General features: G+C 50.0%; 1 protein-coding gene across 2 annotated transcripts in view; it reads left to right on the top strand.

Annotated features, from left to right (window-relative positions):
* The first annotated feature begins 8,490 nt into the window (after window positions 1–8,490).
* LOC132026645 (general transcription factor II-I repeat domain-containing protein 2) overlaps window positions 8,491–26,521 on the top strand; it is a 35,779-nt gene continuing 17,748 nt past the window's right edge. For both annotated transcript variants that reach the window (XM_059414729.1, XM_059414730.1), the window contains exons 1-8: window positions 8,491–8,556; window positions 10,407–10,510; window positions 18,075–18,213; window positions 21,479–21,598; window positions 22,861–23,044; window positions 23,218–23,246; window positions 24,709–24,763; window positions 25,058–25,101. In XM_059414729.1, coding sequence (XP_059270712.1) covers window positions 10,412–10,510; window positions 18,075–18,213; window positions 21,479–21,598; window positions 22,861–23,044; window positions 23,218–23,246; window positions 24,709–24,763; window positions 25,058–25,101 — 670 coding nt within the window. In that variant the 5' untranslated portion in view covers window positions 8,491–8,556; window positions 10,407–10,411. The remainder of the gene's footprint in view (window positions 8,557–10,406; window positions 10,511–18,074; window positions 18,214–21,478; window positions 21,599–22,860; window positions 23,045–23,217; window positions 23,247–24,708; window positions 24,764–25,057; window positions 25,102–26,521) is intronic.

The raw sequence follows: 26,521 nt of genomic DNA, 5'->3' as shown, positions 1-26,521 counted from the left end.
TGAGAATAAGCAGATCTCCCCAGAGCTTCATAGACGGTCTGAGATGACAGTGACCCCAGGAGACCCGAAACACTGGCAAGGACCGCAGTTAGACCGGGAGCTTAAGGAGCCCGTATAGGCACGGCTGTGCGTGGGTCAGTGTGTCCCTGCACCGGCCCCTTGAAATGCCTCGGGTTCCTGAGTCCACAACTGGGACAGACAGACATCCTTAGCAACTCATACTGGTTTCCTCATCCTGTCCTGACCCAGCCAGTATTAAATCAGAAGACATACTGCATTGCGGGTAGAATCGCATCTGAGAGGCATCTTCAGAAACGCAGAGGATGAAAAAAGAGAGAAGAAGAAGGAAATGCAAAGGCTCCTGGTTCCCGTCATTATCCCATTCGGCTCATATGCTTGGCTCCTACACAACCCAGGCAGGTTATGGCCAATAATGTGATAAACTATGTAAACTTAACCAAGGGCGTAGCCCAATCCTAGCTGCTGTGTTGGGGGAGAGTTATTCTAGAACAGACCAACACAGCTGAGGACCTTGCTGTGGGATACTGATCTGGTGGATGGGTTCTTCTCGATTCCAGTGGTAAAGAGCCTCAAAGGCAGTTCAGCTCTAAGAGAAAGGACATTATTATTCATTAATTCTCCCTGACTTTTGGCTCCTGCTACCTCCCAAATTAAGTACCCGTGTACAAGATCTTGTCTCCCGCTCTGCTTTTATTTACAAATCAGGGGCTCCCGGGTAGCTCAGTCTGTTAAGCATCCGACTTTTGGTTTTGGCTCAGGTCATGATCTCAGGGTCGTGAGATCGAACTCCGATCCAAGCTTCATGCAGGGCCGGACGCTGCTTGGGATTCTCTCTTCTCCCACTGCTCATCCCTGCTCATGGTCTCTCTCTTAAAGAAAAAAAAAAAAAAAAATCTGAGACTTGGGGGTGCTTGGGTGGGTGGGTTAAAGCCTCTACCTTTGGCTCAGGTCCTGATCCCAGGGTCCTTGATCGAGCCCCACATTGGGCTCTCTGCTCGGCGGGGAGCCTGCTTCCTCCTCTCTCTCTGCCTGCTTGTGATTTCTCTCTGTCAAATAAATAAATAAAATCTTTTTTAAAAAATCTGAGACTTATATTGGTGAAGAAGAATTACGTAAGTACCATCCATTAGTGAGGATTCTCCAGAGGTAGGAGAATAGGGGTCCCATGATCCGTCTGCAAGCCAGACACTCAGGAAAGACAGAGGTAGAGTTCCAATCAGTGCAGACGTCTGAGAACCAGGAACGAGCTGATGTCCCAGCTTGAACAGCCAGGTGGAAAGAATTCAACCTTCCTCCGCCTTTTTTGTTCTATCCTGGCCCTCGGCGGTTGTACATGTCCCACACACATTGGGGAAGGCCATCTTTATCCAGCATGCCAGTTCCAAATCTGCTCCTTCCAGCAACGCCTTCACAGACACACTCAAAAATAATGTTTAACCACGTCTTTGGGCATTCCCTAGCCCAGTCGAGTCGGCACATTTACTAGCATAACTAACTGGTAACTAATAACTAGTTATTAACGTAGTTATGAGATGTGTATCTGTTCACGAGGTGTGTATCCAGTTTTTAACTGTTCTTCCGTGGGACTTTCCTTTTATCTGAGTTCATGGCCTCTCTGGTTTTTTGGTTTTAAGGATCTTTTACAAACTGGCGATGATGGTAGATAGGTTTTTTAAAAATCCTTCCTTGGGGTGCCTGGGTGGCTCAGTGGATTAAAGCCCCTGCCTTCGGCTCAGGTCATGATCCCAGGGTCCTGGGATCGAGCCCCACATAGGCTCTCTGCTCAGCGGGGAGCCTGCTTCCTCCTCTCTCTCTGCCTGCCTCTCTGCCTGCTTGTGATCTCTGTCAAATAAATAAATAAAATTAAAAAAAATTTTTTTCCTTGTCAGAATGTTTGTCAGAATTAAAAACCTGAGGGGCGCCTGCGTGGCTCAGTCGGTAAGTGTCTGACTTGGGCTCAGGTTATGATCTTAGGATCCTGGGATCCAGCCCTGCCTCGGGATCCCTGCTCAGCAGGGAGTCTCCTTCTCCCCGTCCCCCTGCTCATTCCCTCTCTCACTTGCTGTCACTCTCAAATAAATAAAATAAATCTTTATTTAAACAAAGAGATAGAAAAAGAAAGAAAGGGAAGGGGGAAGGGAAAAGACTCTTTTCTTATTAAAGAAAATATTTTTAAGATTGAGAGGGTCCTGGCTGGCTCAGTCAGAAGAATGCAACTCGATCTCAGTGTTCTAAGTTCGAATCCCGTATGGAGTGTAGCCATTACTTAAATTTAAAAACTTAAGAAAGAAAAAATCGATAACCCTATATAGGCCTCTTGAATTTATTTACTTATTTTTTTTTAAAGATTTTATGCTGGGGCGCCTGGGTGGCTCAGCGGGTTGCACCTCTGCCTTTGGCTCCGGTCGTGATCTCGGGGTCCTGGAATCGAGCCCCACGTCGGGCTCTCTGCTCAGCGGGGAGCTTTCCCCTCTCTGCCTGCCTCTCTGCCTGCTTGTGATTTCTCTCTCTCAGTCAAATAAATTAATAAAATATTTTTTTAAAAAAGATTTTATATTTTGGGGCGCCTCGGCTCAGTCCTTAAGCATCTGCCTTCGGCTCAGGTCATGATCTCAGGGTCCTGGGATCAAGCCCCGCATTGGGCTCCCCGCTCTGCGGAGAGCCTGCTTCTCACTCTCCCACTCCCCCAGCTTGTATTCCCTCTCTCACTGTTTCTCTCTGAAATCTTTTAAACAAAATTTTTTTAAATAATAAGTAAAGATTTTATGTTTTTATTTCCACACCCAATGCGGGGTTCGAACCCAATATCCCAAGATCAAGAGTCACATGCTCCATCATCTGAGCCAGCCCATGGCCCTGATGTCTTGAATTTATCAAACATTTGTCTTCTAACAAATACCCAAAAGACCTACCATCGGTTGGAGATTTTAGGGGACAAAGGGCGCCGTGATAAAATCTGCAATGTGAGCCTCAGCCACTGGGTGGCGATGCTTGCCCATCAATTTTGTGTATTACTCAACCAAGGAAAGCCAGTTTGGGCCAATGGAAAGAGCTGGTTTTGTAGCGACAACCGGGCTTTCATATTTTATTGTTAAAACCTGGTTGTTTTGTATACTGGTTGTATGCTGGCTAATACTAGTCCATATTGTTGCTTGGAAAAGATGGTCCCACAGCAAAATACCAGCCCTCCCGGAATGTTAAGTCTGCTGTCGGTAACCAAGCTCCATTTCCCTAAACTGATATTTTCCTGCGGACATTCTAATCTCTCTTTTTTTTTTTTTTAAGATTTTATTTATTTATTTGACAGAGAGAGAGATCACAAGTAGGCAGAGAGGCAGGCAGAGAGAGAAGAAGGAAGCAGGCACCTTCTGAGCAGAGAGCCTGATGCAGGGCTCGATCCCAGGACCCTGAGATCATGACCTGAGCCGAAGGCAGCGGCTTAACCCACTGAGCCACCTCTAATTTGTTTGTTACACTGAGATAGTTAAAATTCTCTGGTCTGGGGAAGAATGAACTTCACTTATGTATTCTAACTATTATTATTAAACTTTTAGTTATATAATTAATATATGATGAAGTGCCTTTGTAAAAAAATAATAATAATTACTTAGGTGTTCTATATGGATAAAAGGAAAGGCTCCTTTAACCACAGCCCCACATATATAGAAATATATAGAATAAATAGAAAAAATTAAATTAAAAAATAAATAGAAAAAATATTCTTAAATTTTTGTTGTGTGTGTGTTTAAAGAAAACAGTATCATATGTATCTTATTTTACCATCTCTTTTCGCTCAAAACTTTATTGGAGACACTTTCATAGTAATTTGCTTGCACTTGGCCCATTCCTTTCCAGCCTTGCGTATTAGTATGAATAAGTTTGTTTATTCTTCTGGTGAACAGTTAGGTTGTTACCTTTCTTTTTTTCTATTACAATGTTACAGTGAGTAACAGTTCCTTGTAGATGTTTCCTTTGGCATCTGTATAATGGTATCTTTGGGTAGATAGTAGATAGGGATAAACAGAACTGCGGTCATAGAAAATGCTCGTTTTATTATTTTTTAATATTTTTTCTTAATTTTATTTTTTATACTTTATATATTCATTTGGGAGAGAGAGAGCGTGCAACCAGGAGGAGCTGCAGGGGCGGGGGGAGAAGCAGGCTCCCCACTGAGCAGGGAGCCTGATGAGGGACTCCATCCCAGGACCTTGAGATCATAACCGGAGCTGAAGGCAGCTGCTTTAACTTTTGAAATGTTTGTCAATCCCGATACCTAAAGCACATCTCTTGTTGATTTTTCTTCCGTTTCTGTAATGTCTTGGGAAGGTAGAACACCTTATGGTTACTGGCATTTCATGTTTCCTCTACCAAGAATTGTTTGGCTCTTCACATCCTTGGCCATGTTTCTTATAGAACTTGATATAATTGCGTGGAAACCTTCTGTTACATGTTGAAATATTTTCTCTTTTCTTTTTACTTAATTTATGGTGTCCTTTCTTTTACAAAGTTTTATTTTAGTGAGGTCAGCATTAATCTTTTTTTTTTTTTAAGAGAGAGCATGTGAGGTGGGAGGAGGGGCAGAGGCAGAGATAGAGGGAGAGAGAGAATCCTAAGCAGACTCCGTGCTGACATGGGGCTCGATCTCACAACCCTGACCACGACCTGAGCCAAAATCAAGAATTGGACGCTTAACCAATTGAGCCACCCAGACATCCCTACGGAGTTGATTTTTATGAGTGGTATGATTGTACATTTATTAATATCTTATCAGATACATGATTGTCCCCAAATAATTAACTGGCTATAACATACTTTGAAGATTTTAAAATGTCATTTATAACATGATGCTTTTCTGTATACGGGCCAGTTTCTGGAGTCTGTTCCTTCTGATCTATTCTTTATCTGACTGCTGCAGTTTTATATTATACTCTGATTTTTATGCAGTCAAGTCTTCTTTGTTCTTTTGCCTTTGCTACTCATAACATTTACTTCCATATAAATTTTAAAGTCATCTTGTCAATTGAAAGAAAGATCCCACTGGGATTTTTATTAGAACTGTATTAAATGGATGACCTAGTTGAGATAAATTAATAAATGACATTTTACAATCTCGAGTCTTTCTGTATCACATAAATGTGGCGTACTCCAATATTATTGGTTTCACTCATCTGCTTGAATGAATTCAGCCCTCTGTTTGCAGATGAAATCTTCTGTTGGTTTTCTGACAACAGGATCTTCCAAATTTTTAGAGCAATAATCTCCACATTATTTTTTGAACTCTTCTTTTTTAAAAGATGTTTATTTATTTGACAGAGGGAGACATAGCAATAGGGGGAATACAAGCAGGGGGAGTGGGAGAGGGAGAAGCAGGCTTCCTGCTGAGCAGGGAGCCCGATGTAGGGCTTGATCCCATAACCCTGGGATCATGACCTGAGCTGAAGGCAGACCTTTAACCTACTGAGCCACCTAGGCATCCAGAGAGAGAGAAACTTAAGTAGGCTCCATCTCATGACCCTGAGATTGTGATCTAAGTGGAAATCAAGAGTCAGACTCTTAACCAACTGCACCCCCCCCAGGAACCCCTCTTTTTTTTTTAATTAATTTATTTTTTAAAGTAATGTCTATGCCTAAAATAGGGCAGGAAGTCATGACCTTAAAATCAAGAGTCACGTGCTCTGCCAACTGGTCCTGGGATCGAGCCTCACATCAGGCTCTCTGCTCAGCAGGGAGCCTGCTTCCCCCTCCTCTCTGTCTTCCTCTCTGCCTCCTTGTGATCTCTCTGTCAGATAAACAAATAAAATCTTTAAAAAAAAAAAAAAAAGATTCCCTCTCTCTCTCTCCCTTAAAATAAAAGAATCATCTGAAGACGAGTTAAGGACAGACAAGGTAAGGTAGACAAATCAGGAATCTAGTGCAGGAAATGACGCAGGCCTAGACCAGTGCGGCGGCAGTCCAGGGGTCCGAGAGGGGTAGAATCTTGGGAAACAGAGCTGACAAGGTTGTCAGGATCAGGAACACTGAAGGATCAGTGTCACTGCGTCAGAGGAGGGAGGAGTCAAGCATACTTGCAAGGCTTTGGCCTGAGTAACTGAAGAACGGTGTTTCATTCCTCGAGGTGGGAAGGGGCTCTAGGAGAATCCGGGGAGAGGATGCACACTGTCTTGCTTGAGATGCCCCTTCCTCCTCCACGAGAAAATGCCGAAGTAGACAGCTGGTCATACAGACGGGGGTGGGGCTGAGGGGGCTGGGCTAGAGATACAAACTTGAGAGTCCTAAGCAGACTGAAGGTCTTTCAGGATTGGACAAGGTCATGTTAAGGAGTGAGCAAAGAGAAGTAAGCCAGCCCCGAGCTACAGCACTACTCAAAAGGTCGCGGGCAAAGAAGGACCTGCAGGAGACTGCTGAGGGCCGGAAGGGCAGGCCGGGCTGCAGAAGTGTTGCAAATTGGACACAGTGCACGGTAACGTCCACTGCGGACAGATCGAGCCATTCACAAACTGAAAAATGCCTGGCAATGACCTCGGAGAGAACAGCTTCTGTGGAGGAGTGAAAGCTCGCAGGAGAAAGAAAGGAGGGAAATCAAAGCGGGGGGTGCACACAACACATCCTGAGGTCAGTTCTTTCAAACCAGTCACGTGTATTTTGACCCCATAAACCGTTCCAAACACATTGGAAAATGGCTTCCAAGTTAAGTTGTCAAGTTCGAGTCTTACCCACTGATCGTTTTTGGCAACAAAGCAGAGGCGACCGCATTATGCATCAATTTCATGTTTGTGAATTTACCTGCTCGCTGACATTGATGGGTAAACCCAAAACCACTACAGCGCGCTCCCTGGTTCTTGGACAGGGGCCGACTGGCAAAAAGCTTACGTGGCCTGATGCACATTACCCAGCTGAGGTAGAGCAAGGTCCCAGTCCTGTTCCAGCTCTCACACTGTAAAGTGTCCTTTTGCCAGTCTTTTTAATGCTACGGTTTTTTTTTTTGTTTTGCTTTTAGTTTTAGTTTTTGTTTTGGTATTTTGTGTTTCTTGTGGCTTTTGCGGTCCCGAAAACATCATGACTCTGGCAGAAACCTAACCTTGTATTAACACTCGGAGTTGTAGCTCAGGCTTGCTGTTTGACAAAACTCTGTAGAACGGAACTCTTTGGAATCAGCAGCAGCAGCTATAACATAATGGGAATATTTTCAAACATCTCTTTTAAAATTGTCCAAAGAAACAGGCACTTTAAAAAATATATTTTATTTATTTTTCGGAAAGACAGCGAGAGGGAACACAAGCAGAGGGAAGTGGGAGAGGGAGAAGCAGGCTTCCCGCTGAGCAGGGAGCCCGATGTGGGGCTCCATCCCAGGACCCAGGGATCATGACCTGAGCCAAAGGCAAATACTTAACGACTGAGCCACCCAGGTGCCCTGGTATTTTTTTTTTTTTTTTTTAAGCATTTAAATCCCAGTGTAGTCAACTTTTATCCATTTCAGGCGTAGGGCAGTGATTCAGGAAGTCCACACACTGCCCAGGGCTCTTCCCGGTTAAATGCACCGGTCAATCAATCCCTCCTCCTGTCTCACCCCTCCCCCTCCCCCACGTCCCTCGGGCGACCCTCCGTGTGTTCTCTGTAGGGAAGAGTCTGATTCTTGTTCTGTGATACTTTCTCAATTAACTGTTGAGATTGTCAGCTTTCCCTTGCAGTGCCAGTTTGTGTGTTTGTCAACAGCATCCGCTAGGAAGCCTCGCGCTGACAGTCACTTCCAGAAAAAGGGCTTAGCAGAGGAGACCCTGGTCTTGTTTTTTGCAAAAGAAAATGTGCATCAGAACATACAAACTTCAGGAGAGTCTTTGTAGGGGGGCGCCTGGCTGGCTCCGTGGGTCGAGCCGCTGCCTTCGGCTCGGGTCGTGATCGCAGGGTGCTGGGATCGAGCCCCGCATCGGGCTCTCTGCTCCTCTCTACCTGCTTGTGATCTCTCTCTGTCAAATAAATAAATAAAATCTTAAAAAGTAAGTAAAATTTAAAAAGGACTAAAGCCGAGTCTGCGGTGCCCCCGGCGCAGGAGGGCGGAAACCGCCGGGAGCCGCTGCACGAAAGGAGGCGGGCGGCGGGGTCGGGGCGCGGGGACACAGGGGCCGGCCGCTCGCCGCGGAGTCCGGGACGGAGGGGGCGACCGCCCCGCGCCCCGAGGCCCCCGCCCCCGCCCCGCGCCCCGAGGCCCCCGCCCCCGCCCCGCGACCCCCGCCCCGCGACCCCCGCCCCGCCCCCACGGCCGCAGCGCCGCGGCCCGAGCGCACCGGAAGCGGCGGCTCCCGCTGGGGGCGCTGCGGCCGCGCGAGCCGAGGCCGCCTTCCAGGAAGCCAAAAAAAAAAAGAAAAAAACAGGAGGAAAGAAAGAAAAAACGAGGGGGAGGGAGGGAGAGGAGGGAGAGCGGCGGAGAGCCGGGCCGGGCCGCCGCCCGCACGCCGCGCCCCCGCCCCCGCGCCGCCCGCCCCGCCGCCCAGCCCTGGACCCCGCGGCCGCCCGGCGCTGCCTCCGGCGGGCACTCAGGTGCGTAGCCCGCCCCGCCGCGGCCGCCCCGGGAACGGTCTGCGCCCGCGACCCGGCGGCGGGGAGGCCTGGGGCGGGAGGCCGGCCGGCCCGGGGCACCGAGCGGGGACGCGCCCGCCGCCGCCCTGCGGCCCCCGAACGCCGGTCCCCGCGGGCCGGGCCCGGGAGTGGGGGTGGGGCGGGGAAGCCCCGACGGGGGAGCACGGGCGCGCGCACGGGCGCGCAGCTCCGTCCCCTCTGATTGGTTGCGCGGGGGCGCCGGGGGCGGGCGTCTGCGGGCTCCGGGCGCGTGACGTCACGCCCCGCCCGGCGGACGTGCTCGACGGCGTGTGAGGGGGCGGGGCCGCGCTGTGGCCCGGGACTGCTCGGTCGGGCTCCGCCCCCTCGTCGCGCGGGGCCGCGGGGCGCGGGGCGGGGCTTCTGGAGGGGGCCGGGGCCGCGGGGCGGCGTCCGGCGTCGTGCCGGTCAGCCGCAAAGCGACCCGGAGGCCCGAAGGAGAGCCGCGGGGCTCTCGGGGGGCGGCGGTGCCTGCTGGGTGTGACTCGGAGGGCGTCCTCCCCCGGGCACCCACGCTCCGCCGCGCCGGCCGCGGCTCTGTCGGGTGGGCTGTGGGGTCAGCCCTCGGGCTGCGGCGAAGTGGCCCCGCTGTCCAGCCGCAGAGCACGGCCCCCCGCAGCCGCCCGCAGCCGCCCTCCCTGCCGGCTCCGACGTGCCCCACACACCTGGGGTCATCCTAGGGGGCCTGGGTGTCCGCGTCTTTCCCTCCCTTTTATGGTCCCTTTTATGGCTCAAGAGCGAGCCCTTGTAGGGCCAGACCCCATGCTTCCCCCGCACCGACTGATGGATTTGGGGGCGGTTTCCACGGTTTGGCTATCATGAATAATGCTGCCATGAACATTCATGTACATTTTTGTGGTTGTTTTGGGGTTTTTTTCTGTTTTTGTGTAGAGGGGGAGGGGAGAGAGAATCCCAAGCAGGCTCCGGCCCCAGCACCTGCCCACATGGTGCCCGGTCACACAACCCCGAGGTCACCCCTGAGCTGACATCAGAAGCCCCAAGCTTAACCGGCAGAGCCACCCAAGCATCCCCACACACGCACTTTTCTGGGGGGCCCTGCTTTCCACGGGCGTGGGTGCATACCAGGGAGTGCACCTGCTGGGCCCAACTTTGCCTCTCAAGGGGAATGTTTTTCAGGTTTTAGCGACCGGGGCTGGAGATGGTTAGTGTGACCGGCTCCTGGGGCGTCAGTACCCACAGACATGGGGACGGGCTGCCGCAGGTGTTACGGAGCAGCGGTGACTAGGGCCGGCTCTCCTATCTGCCTGCCTGCTGGTCAGCCCCGCAGTCTGCTGCCCTGAGCTCCGGGTCTTTGCCTGGGCCTTCAGCCTGGACATTTCCCGTCCTCGTTCTCAGGCTGCCCCGCTTGGAAATAATGCTCACCTTGTCTTGTCCCTCTTGGTTACTGAGTCTGTTTCCACATGCCTTGGGCCATGTCAAGGGTGTTCTGACTCTCATTTTGCCTTTTTTTTTTTTTTAAGATTGATTTTATTTATTTGACAGAGAGAGATCACAAGCAGGCAGAGAGAGGAGGAAGCAGGCCCCCCACTGAGCAGAGAGCCCAATGCGGGGCTCGATCCCAGGACCCTGGGATCATGACCTGAGATGAAGGCAGATGCTTAACTGACTGAGCCACCCAGGCGCCCCAAACTACTTTGGGTCTCTGGTTAGTTTCTTCACCGGTAAAGGGAGATTAGAACTAGGTCATCGGCGAGGACCCTCGCAGCTCTGCACACGTGCTCAGGGGACACAGGATTTCCACCGCTCACTGTCTTGTGACTTCTCTTGGACAGGGATCATGGCCCAAGTGGAAGTGTCTGCTCTGCCCATGGAAAATGAGGAGTCCTCGGAGAGCAGGATGGTGGTGACGTTCCTCGTGTCTGCTCTGGAGTCCATGGTGAGACAGTCTTCAGTTCTATAAAATGTCCCCTCGTGGGACCACTGTTGAAATACCAGCGCCGGGTCACCACCCCACCACAGACAGATGTCCCTGTCTGTGTAGCCGTAGCCTTCTCCATGGAGGTCCCGGGTTCATCGGGTCATGTTTAAAGACGCTCCTTACATTATGGATGTAATTAAATCAGTGTGAGCTTTCCAGAGCTGAACATTTAACGAGCGCGCCTCTGTTCCCCTGGTTGAGAATGCTTTTTTTTCTGAATTCAGAGGTAAGCTAATAGTCCGCTGATACCCCCTCGTTAGCTGCAGTGTGTAAAATGGACCTTGGGGGCAAAACTTGGTGAGAAATGCACATCCCTCCAAGGGATCCAATCACAAGATACTTACTGGTTAGAAATGGGAAATCCGCACCTTTATAAAGGCGGACAAGCCTGAGAGATGGGCCCTTCATCAAGCAGTCAGAGCAGACATCAGGATAATGGGACAGATTAGCGTCACATGCCTCCCGATGTGACATACCAGGAAGGGACGTCACTGATTCTGTGGTTCCTGCATGACCTGAATCTAATGGGGGAACACCAGACAAAGCCAAATTAAGAGACATTCTATAAAATGACGGAGCTGGCCCTTTTTTTTTTTTTTTTTTTTTTTTTTTCTTTTTTAAGATTTTCTTTCTTTATTTGAGAGAGAGAGAGGGAGGGAGGGCGAGTGCCGGGGAGGGGCAGAGGAACAGGGAGAGAGAGAATCTCAAGCAGATTCTGTGCTGAGCGTGGAGCCTGACGTGGGGCTCGATCTCACGCCCCGGAGCCAAAACCAAGAACTGGACGCTCAATCTATTGAGTCACCCAGGTGCTCAAGTGCCGTACTTTTTTTTTTTTTTTTAGATTTTGTTTATTTATTTGACAGAGAGAGAGATCACAAGTAGGCAGAAAGACAGGCAGAGAGTGGGGGTGAGATGTAGGCTCCCCACTGAGCAGAGAGCCCGATGCGTCCCTTGATCCCAGGACCCTGAGATCATGACTTGAGCCGAAGGCAGAGGCTTAACCCACTGAGCCACCCAGGCGCCCAAGTGTGGTATTTTCAAGGCGCATCAAGAAGTCCAATAACGAGGGACGCCTGGGTGGCTCAGTTGGTTAAGCAGCTGCCTTCAGTTCAGGTCATGATCCCAACGTCCTGGGATCGAGTCCCACGTCGGGCTCCTTGCTCAGCGGGGAGCCTGCTTCTGCCTCTGCCTGCCATTCTGTCTGCCTGTGCTCGCTCGCTCTCCCTCTCTCTCTCTCTGATAAATAAATAAAATCTTAAAAAAAAAAAAAAAAAAGTCCAATAACGATGAGACAAGAGGCCCCAGGTAGCCAGATCACGCAGAGCTCTGGGGCTTTCTCTGCAGTGTGGTGGGAAGCGTTCGGAAGGTTCCGAATGAAGGGGTCACGCGGTGGGCATGGTGCTTGTGTGGACGGTCGGTGACCGTAGAACAAGAGAGGGCGGCTGGGACGCCGGCTGGCGGGCTGAGGCTGTGGTTCAGGCGGAGACTTCCGTGGAATGGATGAGGCCGGAAGTGGTGCTGGTGGGACGCAGCGATGCTTCCGGAAGGGTCTGTAGAGTTCACGGGACTTAGTGACAGATTGGATGTGAGTTGTAAAGTTTTCATAGGGGGGAACATCAAGACTTGTTGTTTTTTCTTTTTTAACTGTGGTAAGATACATAGATTCAGATCACAGAATGTACCATTTTAACCCCTTTAACCAGTTTAAGGGCATTAAAGCCATCCACCCTGTCAGGTGGCTCTCAGCCCCATCGGTCTCCAGAGCTTTCTCATCTTCCTCAACGGAAACTCTGCACTCACTGAACAAAATTACTCCCTCGACCCTGTGGAAACTAAGCTGGGTTTTGGGGGGCACCTGGATGGCGCCGTCAGTTAAGTGTCCGACTCTTGATTCCGGCTCAGGTCATGATCTCGGGTTGTACAACGGAGCCCCGCGTCGGGGTGGACGCTCCGTGGGGAGTCTGCTTGGGATTCTTTCTCTCCCTCTGCCCCTCCTCATTCTCTCTCTCTTTCTCTCTCAGATTAATAAATACATCCTTTAAAAAAAAAAAGTTGGTTTTTTTTTTTGTTTTTGTTTTTATTATTTTTAAGTCCTCTCTACACCCAGCATGGGGTTCAAACTCACAACCCTGAGATCAAGAGTCGCTCACTCCACCGGCTGAGCCAACCAGACGCCCCAGATTTCATGCGCATGTTGACTGATGTCCTCTCTCTGTCCCGGGGCACCTGGGGCATCACGTTGCTTTCAGTCATGAGGTCTCTTTCGGCACCCCTGGTCTGTGACAGCTTCCCAGTCGCCCCTTGATTTTCACTACCTCGACGGTCTCGCAGAGTCCCAGTAGGGATGTTTTCGAATCGGTCAGTTTGGGTTTCACCGGGTTTCTCCTCTGCTTGGACTGGGGTTTCGGAAAGAAGACCACAGAGGTGAGATCCCCCCAACTTCGTCCCGTTGCGTGAGGGTCCCATGACGCCAGCATGACCTGGTCCCTGGTGAGGCTCACCTCGGTCACCTGGTGAGGCGGGTGTGATGGTTAGTTCTGTCTGTCAACTCAGCCGGGCCGCAGGTGCCCACACATCTGGTTAAACACGACCTCTGGGGTGGTCTGTGAAGGTGTTTCGGGAAGAGACGAGCACTTGAGTGGCGGGACAGGACAGAGCGGAGCAGACCGCCCTCCCCGCGGGGGGCGGGTGTCCATGGAGGGCGGAGTAGAACGAAAAGTCAGAAGACGGGTGGACTCCCCTATCTGGCCCAGCGCCTGAGCGCGGACATCCATCTCCTGGTTCTCGGGCTTCGGACTCAGCGTAGGATCTACAGCTTCCGTCCTCTGCTCTCAGGGCTCTGAGCTACGCCGCCGGCTCCTCTGCGTCTGCTGCTGAAGGAAGGCCCACCATGGGACTCCTCAGGCTCCATAACCACAGGAGCCAGTTCCTTCTACGGAAGCTCATGTCAGAGACAGAAAGAGAGAGAGAGAGAGTCTCCTTTTCATTCTGTTTCTCTGGAGAACCCTGAAACAAGTAGTGTCTGCCATGTTTTTTCACCATCTAGTTACTACGTCCCCCTCCATGCCCTGTTCTCGGGAAGCGGCATCTCAAAGTCCAGCCCCCAAATAATGATCCTCATCCGTCATGAGAGGGTGACATGGCCTCTCCCACAGTCCCAGTGGGAGTGTGAGCCCCTCTGAAATGCTGCTTGTAATATGCTTTAAGAAGCTAAGAAGAGGGGCGCCTGGGTGGCTCCTTGGGTCAAGCCTCTGCCTTTGGCTCAGGTCATGATCTCAGGGTCCTGGGATCGAGCCCCGCGGTCGGGCTTCCTGCTCAGTGGGGAGCCTGCTTCCCCCTCTGCCCCTCCCCACTGTGTACTTGAGCAGCACCTCTCTCTTTCAAATAAATCAATAAATCTTTGAAAATTAAAAATAAAAATGAGTGATTTCTCCTGATACTGGGTTCTCTAATTCCAGTAGATGAAGTGCTGAATTTCTGGTTCACGCAACAGAGATGCAGGGAGATTTGCCGTGACGCGAACGGAGCGGGCGCATCTGTGTCCCCTCCCGGGGCCGTGGGGCAGTCGCAGCAGTGCGCGCGAGTCTGTGCGCTTCTCTGAGTCAGCTCTTCCCCGCATCGGCAGAGTCGCTGTGACCTGCTCGGACTGTCCCCCCACTGCCACCCCTGTGTTCCCCAGATAGTGCCTCAAAGCAGCCCACACTGGGAGACGGTTCTAGAGGCCAGGAGGTGGGAAACAGGCTCTGTGAGGGACGCCTGGGGGGCTCTGTTGGTTACACATCTGCCTTTGACTCATGTCATGATCGCAGGGGCCGGGGATGGAGCCCCATGTTGGGCTCCTTGTTCAGCGGGGAGTCTGCTTCTCCATCTCCCTCTGCTGCTCCCCCTGCTTGTGCTCGCTCTCTCTCGCTCTCTCTCTCTCTGACAAATAGATACATAAAATCTCAAAAAAAGGGGCAAGTCCTATGGGACTGATATCAAGGTATCAAGGGGACTGCATCCCGACAGGCGGCTCCCGGGGAGAAACTGCGGCTGGCCTTTTCCAGCTTCCAGAGGCCACCTGCGTTTCTGGACTTGTGGCCCCTTCCAGCAAGGGCACTCCTCTGACCTCGGCTTCCGTAGTCACCCCTCCTCCTCTGCCTCCCTCGTTCCTTATCAAAACCCGCCGTGATTGTTACACTGGCCCCACCTGAATTGTCCAAGAAAATCCCCCGCTGTCAAGATCCTAAAGCTTAACCACAGCTAGCAAACCCATTTGCACCTAAGGTGATATATTCATTCCCAGGCTCTGAGGATTAGGCCGTGGACATTGTGGGGACGGGGGGGCAGGATTCTGCCTCCCATGATGCCTTGGGTCCGGTGACATGCGGGGACCGAGGCATCTTTGGGGTTCCAAAGGGGAAAGCTCTGTTGGGGATACATTTAGTGCAGCGTCTTCGTGTGGCTTGCAGTGGCTTCCGAGTGAGGCTGAGCTCCTGCTGGACGCCCCCGTGGGGGATGGTTTCCAGGAACATTCTCCTAGTCCGTTGTGCCGGCCCACCCAGTAACGGAACATCGGGGGTCGGTAGGACGCGAGTTCACCCTGGTGGGAACAGGGGCTCCTCTCCGGACACAGGCAGAAAGCCGAGAGGCAGGTTTTCAATGTACAGAGCCCGAAACTAGTCTGTGGAAGATTCAGTTGTTAAACAGGGAAACTTTTTTTTTTTTTTTTAAGATTTTATTTGTTTGTTTGACAGAGATCACAGGTAGGCAGAGAGGCAGGCAGAGATGGGGGGGGGGAGGAAGCAGGCTCCCTGCTGAGCAGAGAGCCCCATGCGGGGCTCGATCCCAGGACCCCGGTCCTGAGCGGAAGGCAGAAGCTTCACAGACTGAGCCCCCCAGGCACCCCTGTTTCTCAACTGTAAATAGAGGATTTGTTTGTCAAAACTGACGGTGTCTCTGGTCGGGCATAAACCCACCAACATAGTTATAAACGCACCACACGTTCTTCCCAATCTTTGGAAGGATTTACACAAGGTAGATGTGACAGATTTCTGGTCTGTAGGGCATACACGTGATGAACAGAGAGTGTGTCTTAGGTACGAATTTTCCCCTTCTATGCATCTCTACCGTCAATAATAAAAACGTAATCAACCAGGTTGGAAGAAATACTAAGTTCTCTCTCTATTCTGTCTATAGAAAAGTTTACAAAATTGTCCTAGGAAGAGGCAATCAGAGTCCTTTGGCAAAACTATCAGGTGAAAAAGTCCTGTTGTAGGGGCGGGGTGTCAGCTGTGAAGACCCTGCCCCCGATTCTGACAAGCAGCAGGAATTCTCTGACAGCTACTGGGTGTCCTACAGTTGTTGTTGTTGTTGTTGTTTTAATTTAGAATTTTTTATTTATTTGAGAGAGAGAAAGAGAGAAAGCACAAAACAGGGGAGGATCAGAGGGAGAAGCAGGCTCCCTGTCGAGAAGGGAGCCTGATGTGGGGCTCGATCTTCCGACCCCAGGATCATGACCTGAGCCGAAGGCAGACGCTTAACCGACTGAGCCACCCAGGCGCCCGGGGGTCCTACAGTCTGACTCAGTGCTGACCGTGTAGAGAGCGTGAGAGCCCACAGGGTAAGGACCCCACTACCCTCCAAGGCCGCCCCTCACTTCAGAGGCTAACATCAAGTCAAGGTTGTCACCTGTAGATCAAGGTTCCAGAGGCCCCCTCCCCCTCCTTGGGTTAGACTGATTTGCTAGAGCAGCTCACGGAGCTCGGAGAAACATCTTACTCACCGTTTACTACCAAAGAATGTGACTCAGGAATAGCCCGATGGAAGAGAGGCACAGGGCAGGGTTGGGTAAAGGGTGTGGAGCCTCCGTGTCCGCTTCCGGTGGGCCAGTCTCCCTAAAGCCCTCATGCTCACTAGCCTGGAAGCTCCCAACGCTGTCCTTTTGGGGTTTTAGGGAGGCTTCCTTACATAGGCACGACTGATTAGATCACTGGCCACTAGGGACTGAACTCAGCTTCTAGCCTTTTTTCCATTGCCTGGAGGCCAGGGGGCGGGCCGAAAGTGCCACTCCTCCACTCACGTGGTTGGTTCCCCTGGCAACCAGCCCCATGAACCTTGACATTAATCTTTTTTATTTATTTATTTTTAATTTGACAGAGATCACAAGTAGGCAGAGAGACAGAAAGAGAGGAAGGGAAGCTGGCTCCCTGCTGAGCAGAGAACCTGATGCGGGTCTTGATGTGGGGGCTCGATCCCAGGACTGACCTGAGCCAAAGGCAGAGGCTTTAACCCACTGAGCCATCCAGGCGTCCCGACATTAATCTTGACAAAAGACCTCTTTATTGCTCTCTTAAGAAATTCCAAGGGTTTTAGGAGCTCTGGGCCAGGAACAGTGGATGAAGAACAAATAATCACAGTGATCAGGGCACCTGGGTGGCTCAGTGGGTTAAAGCCTCTGCCTTCAGCTCAGGTCATGATCTCAGAGCCCCGCGTAGGGCTCTCTGCTCAGCAGGGAGCCTGCTTCCTCCTCTCTCTCTGCCTGCCTCTCTGCCTACTTGTGATCCCTCTCTCTCTGTCGAATAAGTAAATAAAATATTTTTTAAAAAATAAATAAATCTTAGCGAAATAAGTCAATCAGAGAAAGACAATTATCATATGATCTCCCTGATATGAGGGAGTGGAGAAGCAACATGGGGGGTTTGGGGGGTAGGAAAGGAATCAATGAAACAAGATGGGGTCGGGAGGGAGACAAATCATAAGAGACTCCTAATCTCACAAAACAAACTGAGGGTCGATGGGGGGGCGGGGGGGTAGTTTGGAGAGGCTGGCTGCGTTATGCACACTGGGGAAGGTATGTGCTATGGTGAGTGCTGTGAAATGTGTAAGCCTAATGATTCACAGACCTGTACCCCCCGGGGCTAATAATACATTATATGTTAATAAAAATTTTAAAAAATTTATTTAAAAAATAAAAAATAAATCATAATTATCTTAATAAAAATATGTTCTCTAGGTTTTATGATGTTTGTGGTATTTGCTTGGTGGATTTGCTTTGTTTCTTTGGGGGATTTTTCTCATTCTAAATGAATACTCATTTTTGTACCTAATTTTATAGTTTTCTTAATGACGTAATCTCTGTGCCCACCATGTGCCCACAATCAGGACAGCAAGAGTCACACACTCTGGGGCGCCTGGGTGGCTCAGTGGGTCAAGCCTCTGCCTTCGACTCAGGTCATGATCTCAGGGTCCTGGGATCGAGCCCCGCATCGGGCTCTCTACTCAGCAGAGCCTGCTTCTCCCTCTCTTTCTCTGCCTGCCTCTCTGCCTACTTGTGATCTCTCTCTCTCTCTGTCAAATAAATAAATAAAATCTTAAAAAAAAAAAAAAAAGGACTTAAAAAAAAAAAAAAGAGTCACACACTCTGTGGACTGAGCCAGCCAGGCGCCCCCGTGCTCTCTTCTCAAAACAGATCTCTGGGGCTCCACTAGACTTGGGTGTGTATAACACTGGTGTGTAACCCTCTTCCTCATGTCTGTTTCAGTGTAAAGAACTGGCCAAGTCCAAGGCGGAAGTGGCCTGTATCGCCATGTATGAGACGGACGTGTTTGTCGTCGGAACCGAGAGAGGACGTGCTTTTGTCAACGCCAGGACCGATTTACAGAAGGATTTTGCAAAATACTGTAGGTGTTAACAGTTTTGTCCTTTGTATTCGTAACTCTTAAAATAGTTGATAGGAGGACTTACGTGATGTTTTCTTTGAAGGCGCCCTAAGCATTATCCTAAAAGTGGTCCTGATACCTGTCTTGTGACTTGGCATCCCCATGAGTCAGCTGCCTCACAGTGAGGAGTCCAAGAAACAGGGCCAGTGGCTTTTGTCCTGTGTCCTCAGGAGCACCCTGGTTTTGTAAAAGAAATGTGAGGAACATAGAGTAAACGATCTTCGACTCCTTTTATAAACCCACATTTTTAAAAAAATTCTGGGGCACCTGGGTGGCTCAGTGGGATGAGCATCCAGCTCTTGGTTTCGGCTGCGGTCATGATCTCAGGGTCATGGGTTCAAGTCCTGCTTCAGTGTCCATGCTGGGCACGGAGTCTACTTAAGATTCTCTCTCTCCTTCTCCCCTGCCCCTCCCCATGTCTCTCTCTCTCTCTCTCTCTCTGAAAAAAAAATAAATACAATCTTTTAAAAAATTCTTATTTTTAAAAAATGTGGGGAGGCGCATAGGTGGCTTACTTGTTAAGCGTCTGCCTTCGGCTCAGGACATGATCCCAGGATCCTGGGATCAAGCCTGGCATCAGGCTCCCTGCTCGGCGGGAAGCCTGCTTCTCCCTCTCACACTCCCCTGGCTTGTGTTCCCTCTCTGGCTCTCTCTCCCTCTGTCAAATAAATAAATAAAATCTTTAAAAGTAAAAATAAAAAATAAATAAAAATTCTTATTTTACTTATTCCCAAAAGAAAGGGAAAAAACTCAGGGCTTGTTAGGTAGTCCTCTGAGTTAATAACCATTTTCCCTTTTTCACTATGGGACCATCAGAGCCTTCAATGTGTTATGGGTGGTGAGGATCGCCAGTGAGCCTGTGGGTCATATGTGACGGAAACTAGTCTAGGGTGTTAGTTAAAACCTACACCTTGCATAGCGATGATCTCTACCATGGTAGGTCATCTACCAAATACTGACTAGGCACCTTAGTATTTTCTAGAACCAAGAAAGGGGAGGAAAAGACCCACAAAAGTTTTCTCAGAGGATATAATGTGAATGTGAGTGTGGAGAGAGAGGGGAGATAGAGATGTAGATGTTCCCAAGGGTTGTCAGAGGACATGCGGACATAAATATATGTTTACATGTCAAGATCATACAAATATGGGAAGGAGAGAGGGATTGATTAGTTCAGACTGGTTTCCAAGACCAAAATTAGGGTCTGCAAGCTCAGGAAGATAGATTCAGACATGAAGCAAACTTTAAATAATACAGTGAGTGTGTAATTGATGAACATGATGCTGGTTCTCATTCCACTCATGTCAGGCGCCGGCTGAGTTTCTTTTTTTTTAAAGGTGTATTTATTTATTTGAGAGAAAGTGCACAAGCCGTGGGTAAGGGGGTGGGGGTGGTGCAGAGGGAGAGAGAAGCAGACTCCCCGCTGACCGTGGAGCCTAACACGGGGCTCAGTGTCATGCCCCTGAGATAATGACCTGAATTAAAACCAAGAGGCAGACACTTAACCAACTGAGCCCCCCAAGCTCCTTGCTGGTTGGATTTCTAATAGATGATATATTTTTTTAAAATTTTATTTATTTATCTGACAGAGAGAGAGATCACAAGTAAGCAGAGAGGCAGGCAGAGAGAGAGCGAGGAAAACAGGCTCTCTGCTGAGCAGAAAGCCTGATGCGGGGCTCGATCCCAGGACCCTGAGATTATGACCCAGGCTGAAGGCAGTGGCTTAACCCACTGAGCCACCCAGGTGCCCCAATAGTTGATATTTAATTACAGATTTTTTTCCAAGTTTCACAGTTGGTTTTCCAGATACAGGCTGGCTTTCCAGATACAGGACTGTTCATGCTTTCTATTTCTTCTGGTACGCATTTCAGTAAATCTTACTTTTTCTTTTTTTTTTTTTTTTTTTTAAGATTTTATTTATTTATTTGACAGAGAGAGACACAGTGAGAGAGGGAACAAAAGCAGGGGGAGTGGGAGAGGGAGAAGCAGGCTTCCTGCCAAGCAGGGAGCCCGATGTGGGACTCGATCCTAGGACGCTGGGATCATGACCTGAGCTGAAGGCAGATGCTTAACGACTGAACTACTCAGGCACTTCTAATATTACTTTCAACCTCATTTTTAACTAGTTCCTTTCATGTAAGTTGTCAAATTTGGTGACCAGAACAATGGTTTATAACACTTGCCTTATAATTTTAATGTCTGTAGTGATGCCTCTACTTTCATTCCATGGTAAAGGTCTCCCCATACCATGACTGTTACCTTCAGACTATACAGCAAATAGCATTTCTGTTATCATTTCCTTGGAGCTACTACTGTTCTCTGTCTGTGGAATTATTTATAGTTCTTTCTCGTAGATTCATTTCAGAGGTGATGATCACTGTTACATTATCCTATTCATCAAAAATGCCCTGGTCTTTGTGAGTTTTTAAAATTTTTTTTAATATTTACTTATTTATCTATTTTAGAGAGAGTGTGCACGTGAGCACAGGCAGGGAATGGCAGCAAGCAAGGGAGAGAGAATCTTAAACAGGCCCCATGCTCAGTGGAGCTGAGTACAGAGCCCGAGGCAGAGCTCGATCTTATGCCCCTGAGATCATGACCTGAGCTGAAATCGAGAGTTGGATGTTTAACTGACTGAGCCACCCAGGAACCCCCAATTTTTTTCAAGATTTTATTATTTTTTTCAAAGATTCAATTTATTTATTTGACAGAGAGAGATCACAAGTAGGCAGAGAGACAGGCAGAGAGAGGGGGGAAGCGGGCTCCCTGCCAAGCAGAGAGCCCGACACAGGACTTGATCCCAGAACCCTGAGATCATGACCCGAGCCAAAGGCAGAGGCCTAACCCACTGAGCCACCCAGGCACCCTCAAGATTTTATTTTTTAAGTTATCTCTACACCCAACATGGGACTTGAACTTACAACACTAAGATCTAGAGTTGCATGCTCTACCAACTGAGCCAGCCAGGCACCCCATCTCTGTGGGTTTTCTTAATAAAAGATCTTGTTTTAGGGGCACCTGGGTGCTCAGTCAGAGCCGTGTGTGACCACCTCAGGGTCGTGTGTTCAATCCCCATTTTGGGGGTAGAATTTACTCAGGGGAAAAAAAAGGGTTTTGTGTTTCTTCATTCTTCCCCTTTCTTGCTTCACAATACCAGAAGCAGAGATATGAAGGGAACGCACAAGACAAATGCTGGGACAATGACTCTGTGCCTGTCACTCACTTACAGGCATTGCCCAAGAAACGCAGGAGGCCAAGCCCCCGGGCCCTGCAAACGGGATGCCGATGGATTCAGGAGAAACGGAAATACTCAGAAAAGCGGTTGAGGACTATTTCTGCTTTTGTTACGGTAAAGTTCACAGGCCAAGCATTAATTCTCTGAATAGTTCACCAAGGGGGTAACTGGACCCCGTTTCAGATCACCTTATTCATGGGACCACTTAGATGCCTCTGACACTTAAAACTCCACATTCTCATTAAGTGAAAAGCCAGTTCTTCTTCTTCTTCTTCTTTTTTTTTTTTAATTTAATTTTATTTTATTTATTCGCGAAAGCACAAACAGGGGGAGCGGCAGAGAGAGGGGGAGAAACAGGCTTCCTGCCAAGCAGGGAGCCTGCCATGGGACTCGATCCCAGGATCCAGGGATCATGACCTGAGCCGAAGGCAGTTGCTTAACAAACTGAGCCACCCAGGCGCCCCTACAAATAAAATCTTGAAAAAAAAAAAGGCTGGGGCACCTGGGTGGCACAGTCACTGCACGTCTGCCTTTGGCTCAGGTCATGAGGGTCCCAGGATCGAGCCCCATGTTGGGCTCCCTGCTCAGGGGAAAGCCTGCTTCTCCTTCACCCACTGCCCCTGCTTGTGTTCCCTTTCCCACTGTGTCTCTCTGCCATAAATTTATAAAATCTTTAAAAAGAAAAAAAGGGCTCAGTACCCAAATAGCTACAGGGGTGTTGTACTTACTTGCGACATAAGCTCCTTCCTTAGCATCTCAGGGTCTTGTTTGTCATTTTTAAAGAGCTTCATATATTTATGGAACTTTCAGGTCCCTGTGAGCACTTGACTGTGGGGGACACTGAGCATAGGGGTTCTGGGGGTCTCAGGCTACCCTTCCCTGAGATAAATGGGGCTCCTTCCCTGGGGGCTGGTCAGCCAGTGCAGAAAGGCTGACATGGCCCCAAGATGGCAGCAACGTGAGGCCATGTTGACTCTGTAACTTTTCCACGGGAAGTTGGCCTGACTCGTTGGAGGGACACAGGGACATAGGGATGACTAAGCTGTGGGTGGGGGCTCCCATCCCTTGTTGACAGCAGCCTGAAGAACCACGGGTCCTCCCTGCCAACCTGGGTGCATTGTCTCCAACAGACTGGAGAAAAAAGACCTATTATTTCCTCTTTCTAAAGTGAAGATGTAAAGTAAAATGTTTGATAAGTTCTTCCTTGGGCCCTTTGGGAATTTTATGAACTTGGGTTGTAAGGAATGGGGTACATGAGCTTCTCCTTGACCTTCAAAGCAGAGTATCGCCACCCAAGTTTTCTTCCCACCTCGAATGAAACCGACCGGTAGCGTCTGGGCTCATTCCATCTAAAGGCATCTGGACTCTTCCTCTAGGGAAAGCCTTGGGGACAACAGCAATGGTCCCTGTTCCGTACGAGAAGATGCTGCGAGACCCCGGGGCCGTGGCCGTGCAGGGCCTTCCAGAAGGAGTCGCCTTTCAACCCCCTGAGAACTATGGTCTCGCCACCCTGAAATGGATCTTGGAGAACAAAGCGGGGATTTCATTCATCATAAACAGGTGGCAGGCTCTATCCCCCTCATAACAGCTGGTCCTTTTGAGGATAAATGGGCGGCTTCGTTTCAAGTTCGTTTGTTCATTAAGTTCTGTTACACGTAGAAGCTGATTATGCGGATGTTTGATCTGTCTTCCTTGTGTGTTCACGTCAGGTAATAGTATCGGTTTTCTTGCAGACCTTTCCTAGGTCCAGTGAGTCAGCTAGGTAAGTGACAGCCTCTCATACTTGGTGACTGCTCCTGGCTGCTAAGCCAGTTCTGCTTTTCTTAATTAAAATGCAAGTTTGGTACTTTCGGAAGCTTGTGTATTCCTTGCCTTCTCCCCGCGGAGGGAGCAACCTTCTGACCCTCCAGGGTGGCCGGGGTGGGGTGGGGATTGTGCTGTTGGAGGGTGAGCAGGTCAGGGAAGGACCCACCACAGCGAGAACTGTGATGGGTTTCTGCTGCCCGGTCTCAAGCCGGCAAGCTTCCACGGCTGGAGCAGGGAGGGCGGTAAGGCCAACCTTGTCCTCAAGGACAGGAGTGTGAGGATGCCAGGTCACCCCATGGTCTTTGAGTCACAGCCACGGGTCAGGCATTGTTGGGTTCCAGAGTGGGTGTAGGAGATGTGACCGTTCCCATGCTTCAGAGACTCACGATCTAGAATGAAGGAGACTGTCCAACAGACAACCAGCGATGACCTGTGATGTTCTCAGGATGGCTGGTGGTCCTCCCCGGAGGCCTGGAAGGGGTTAGAATTGTGTGACCAGAACAGCTTCCTGGAGGACCAGGTTCTCAAGCTAAAGCAGGGTCACTATGTGTTGGTTCTGCCGGGAAGCCCATCCCACGTGCTCCGGCAGAAAGTAGCACGTGTGGGTGTTGGAGACCACGTTTGAGAACGCACAACCCTTCATCATCTCCTTAACTTTTGATGGCCAAGGGACCAAGAAATTATAATTTTGCCAGAAGCATTTGGAGACCTACCTCTGCCCACTTCTTACTCCTTCAGATTATTCTGGAACGCAGTGAGAAACACAGTGGCCGTAGCTGGCCTTGGGGGACCAGGCCAAAGAGGGTGTTTGGCCGGGTTGACTAGTTACAGAAACAAAAGGCCCAGGGGAGGGGTGGGGCAGGCTTCACAAGGCGCAGGCGGGGGTTCTTGGGCAACCTGACATTGTGCCGACCCTGAAGCAAAGCCCCTTGCAGAGCACTTCTAAGTTCCCAGACTTACCCAGGTACTGTTAAAGCAGGGACCTGAGGGTCAGGGGCGTCCGGGGACCCGGTGGCCGATGTCCCCCATGGCTTGTACTTTCACTATAGGAGTGTCTTAGCTGCCCAGGCTTTCTCTGCACATGTGCTGTACCTGGCGCGATTCTAAGCACTCTGTACGTATTAATTGATCGTCACCCTACCACCATTTTCAGACGAGGAAACTGAGGCCCCAGGAGGTTTAGTGACCCGCGTGAGGTCGCTCCAGCCCCAGTCCACTCCTCGGCCCCCAGTCTGCCCCCACACGTGGCCCCAGGGCTCGAGGGCTGCTCTGAGTTTATCTCTGCCCAGGACGATGGCGTAAGGGCTGGGGCTGGACTTGTGTTCTCTCTACCTTTGCTTTCACCTTGCGTGCCTCTGAACGTTGGCATTTTCAAGGAGCAGAAAGGGGCTAGCAAGTGTCTTTCTCCTCCCGCACAGGTGGGCCTGTGGTGGCCACAGACGCTGAGAGGTCGGCGACATCGCCAAGCGAAAGGTAGGGGGTATAGCGAATCAAATGCACACATAACCCTAACGTGTTCGTTTTTAGACCGGGGGAAGTTCGATGTTCTTTATTCAAAGGGATTTGGGGATTTTAAGACTATGTTCTGTGGACGCCTTTATTTGTATGACAGATTACAAGAATTAGCTTTGTGTTCGGCTGGTTAGCTGGGCGCGGGGGGCGAGGATGGTGTGGATGTCGGGGGATTGTTGTACAGCGTGTCCCGACGCCTGTGGTCTCGCCTCACGCCACCGGCTTGTCCTGACGGGGGCTCCCTTCCCCTTTCAGCTGCGGCCTCGTCAGTGTGAAAACGGAGCCCATGGAAGATTCCGGTATGTACACCGATCCGATGCCTTTAAAACCAAGTCTTTGGCGGGTTATCATGACTCCTTTCTTTGGTTTTACTTCTAAAATGTGAGACTTTCAGTAAAGTAGAAGGGGGGGGGCACTCTCTCAATGCGACTTTAAAAAAAAAAACAAAAAAACAACAAAAAGCCAACAGCTAACATCGCACTTGGTGAGAAACGAGATCCTTTCAGCGGCGTCTGGGGGCCTCAGGGTCGGGCTGTGGAGCCTGCGTCAGCCTCCGTGCTAAGTGTGGAGTCTGCCCGAGAGTCTCTCTCTCCCCCTCTGCCTCTCCCCCCCCCGCCTCACACACCCTCTCTCTCAATAAAGAAATTTTTTTTCAAAGATTTTATTATTTATTTGAGAGAGAGCGCGAGTCGGGGGAGGAGCACGGGGAGAGGGAGAAGCAGGCTCCCCGCTGAGCAGACAGCCCGATGCGGGGCTCGATCCCGGGACTCCAGGATCATGACCTGAGCCGAAGGCACACACTTAACCACCTGGGAGCCCCAGTAAATAAATGAAATCTTTTTTTAAGCTTTTATTTATTTATTTTACAGCAGAGAGCACAAGTAAGCAGAAAAACTGGCGGGGGGGCGGGCGGGAAAGGCTCCCCGCTGAGCAGGGAGCCCGATGCAGGACTCGATCCCAGGACCCTGAGATCATGACCTGAGCCGAAGGCAGAGGCTCAACCCACTGAGCCACTCAGGTGCCCCAAATAAATACAATCCTAAAAAAAGAAAAACAAGGGGTGCCTGGGTAGCTCAGTGGGTTAAAGCCTCTGCCTTCAGCTCAGGTCATGATCTCAGGGTCCTGGGATCGAGTCCTGCATCGGGCTCTCTGCTCAGCGGGGAGCCTGCTTCCCCCTCTCTCTCTGCCTACTTGTGCTCTCTCTCTGTGTCAAATAAATAAATTTTAAAAAATAAATAAATTTTTATTCAATGTATTTATTAAAAATAAATATTTATTTAAAAATAAATATTTATTAAAAATAAATACATAAAATTTTTTTAAAAAGGAAAACACATTTACCGGATTTTCCACAAACGCACGTGTAGACGCTGCTGTCCGGACAGGGAGCGTTTTTCTCCGGCCGGGAACTCGACCTACTTCTTCCTCTGATCCCCCTCCTTTCTTCCCGGCTTCTGTGTTGATTTTCTCTTGTTCTTTGTTTGTTTCGTGACGTTTGTCGTTTGTTTGTTTGATGACGTCGCTATGGCTTCTGCCTTTTTTTTTTTTTTTTAAAGATTTTATTTATTGGGCGCCTGGGTGGCTCAGTGGGTTAAGCCGCTGCCTTCGGCTCAGGTCATGATCTCAGGGTCCTGGGATCGAGTCCCGCATCGGGCTCTCTGCTCGGCAGGGAGCCTGCTTCCCTCCCTCTCTCTCTCTGCCTGCCTCTCCATCTACTTG

Source organism: Mustela nigripes, chromosome 11, assembly GCF_022355385.1.
Source record: "Mustela nigripes isolate SB6536 chromosome 11, MUSNIG.SB6536, whole genome shotgun sequence".
In the NCBI taxonomy this organism is placed as follows: Eukaryota; Metazoa; Chordata; class Mammalia; order Carnivora; family Mustelidae; genus Mustela; species Mustela nigripes.
The sequence above is the reverse complement of the archived record's forward strand: the minus strand, read 5'-3'. Positions and strand labels throughout refer to the sequence as shown.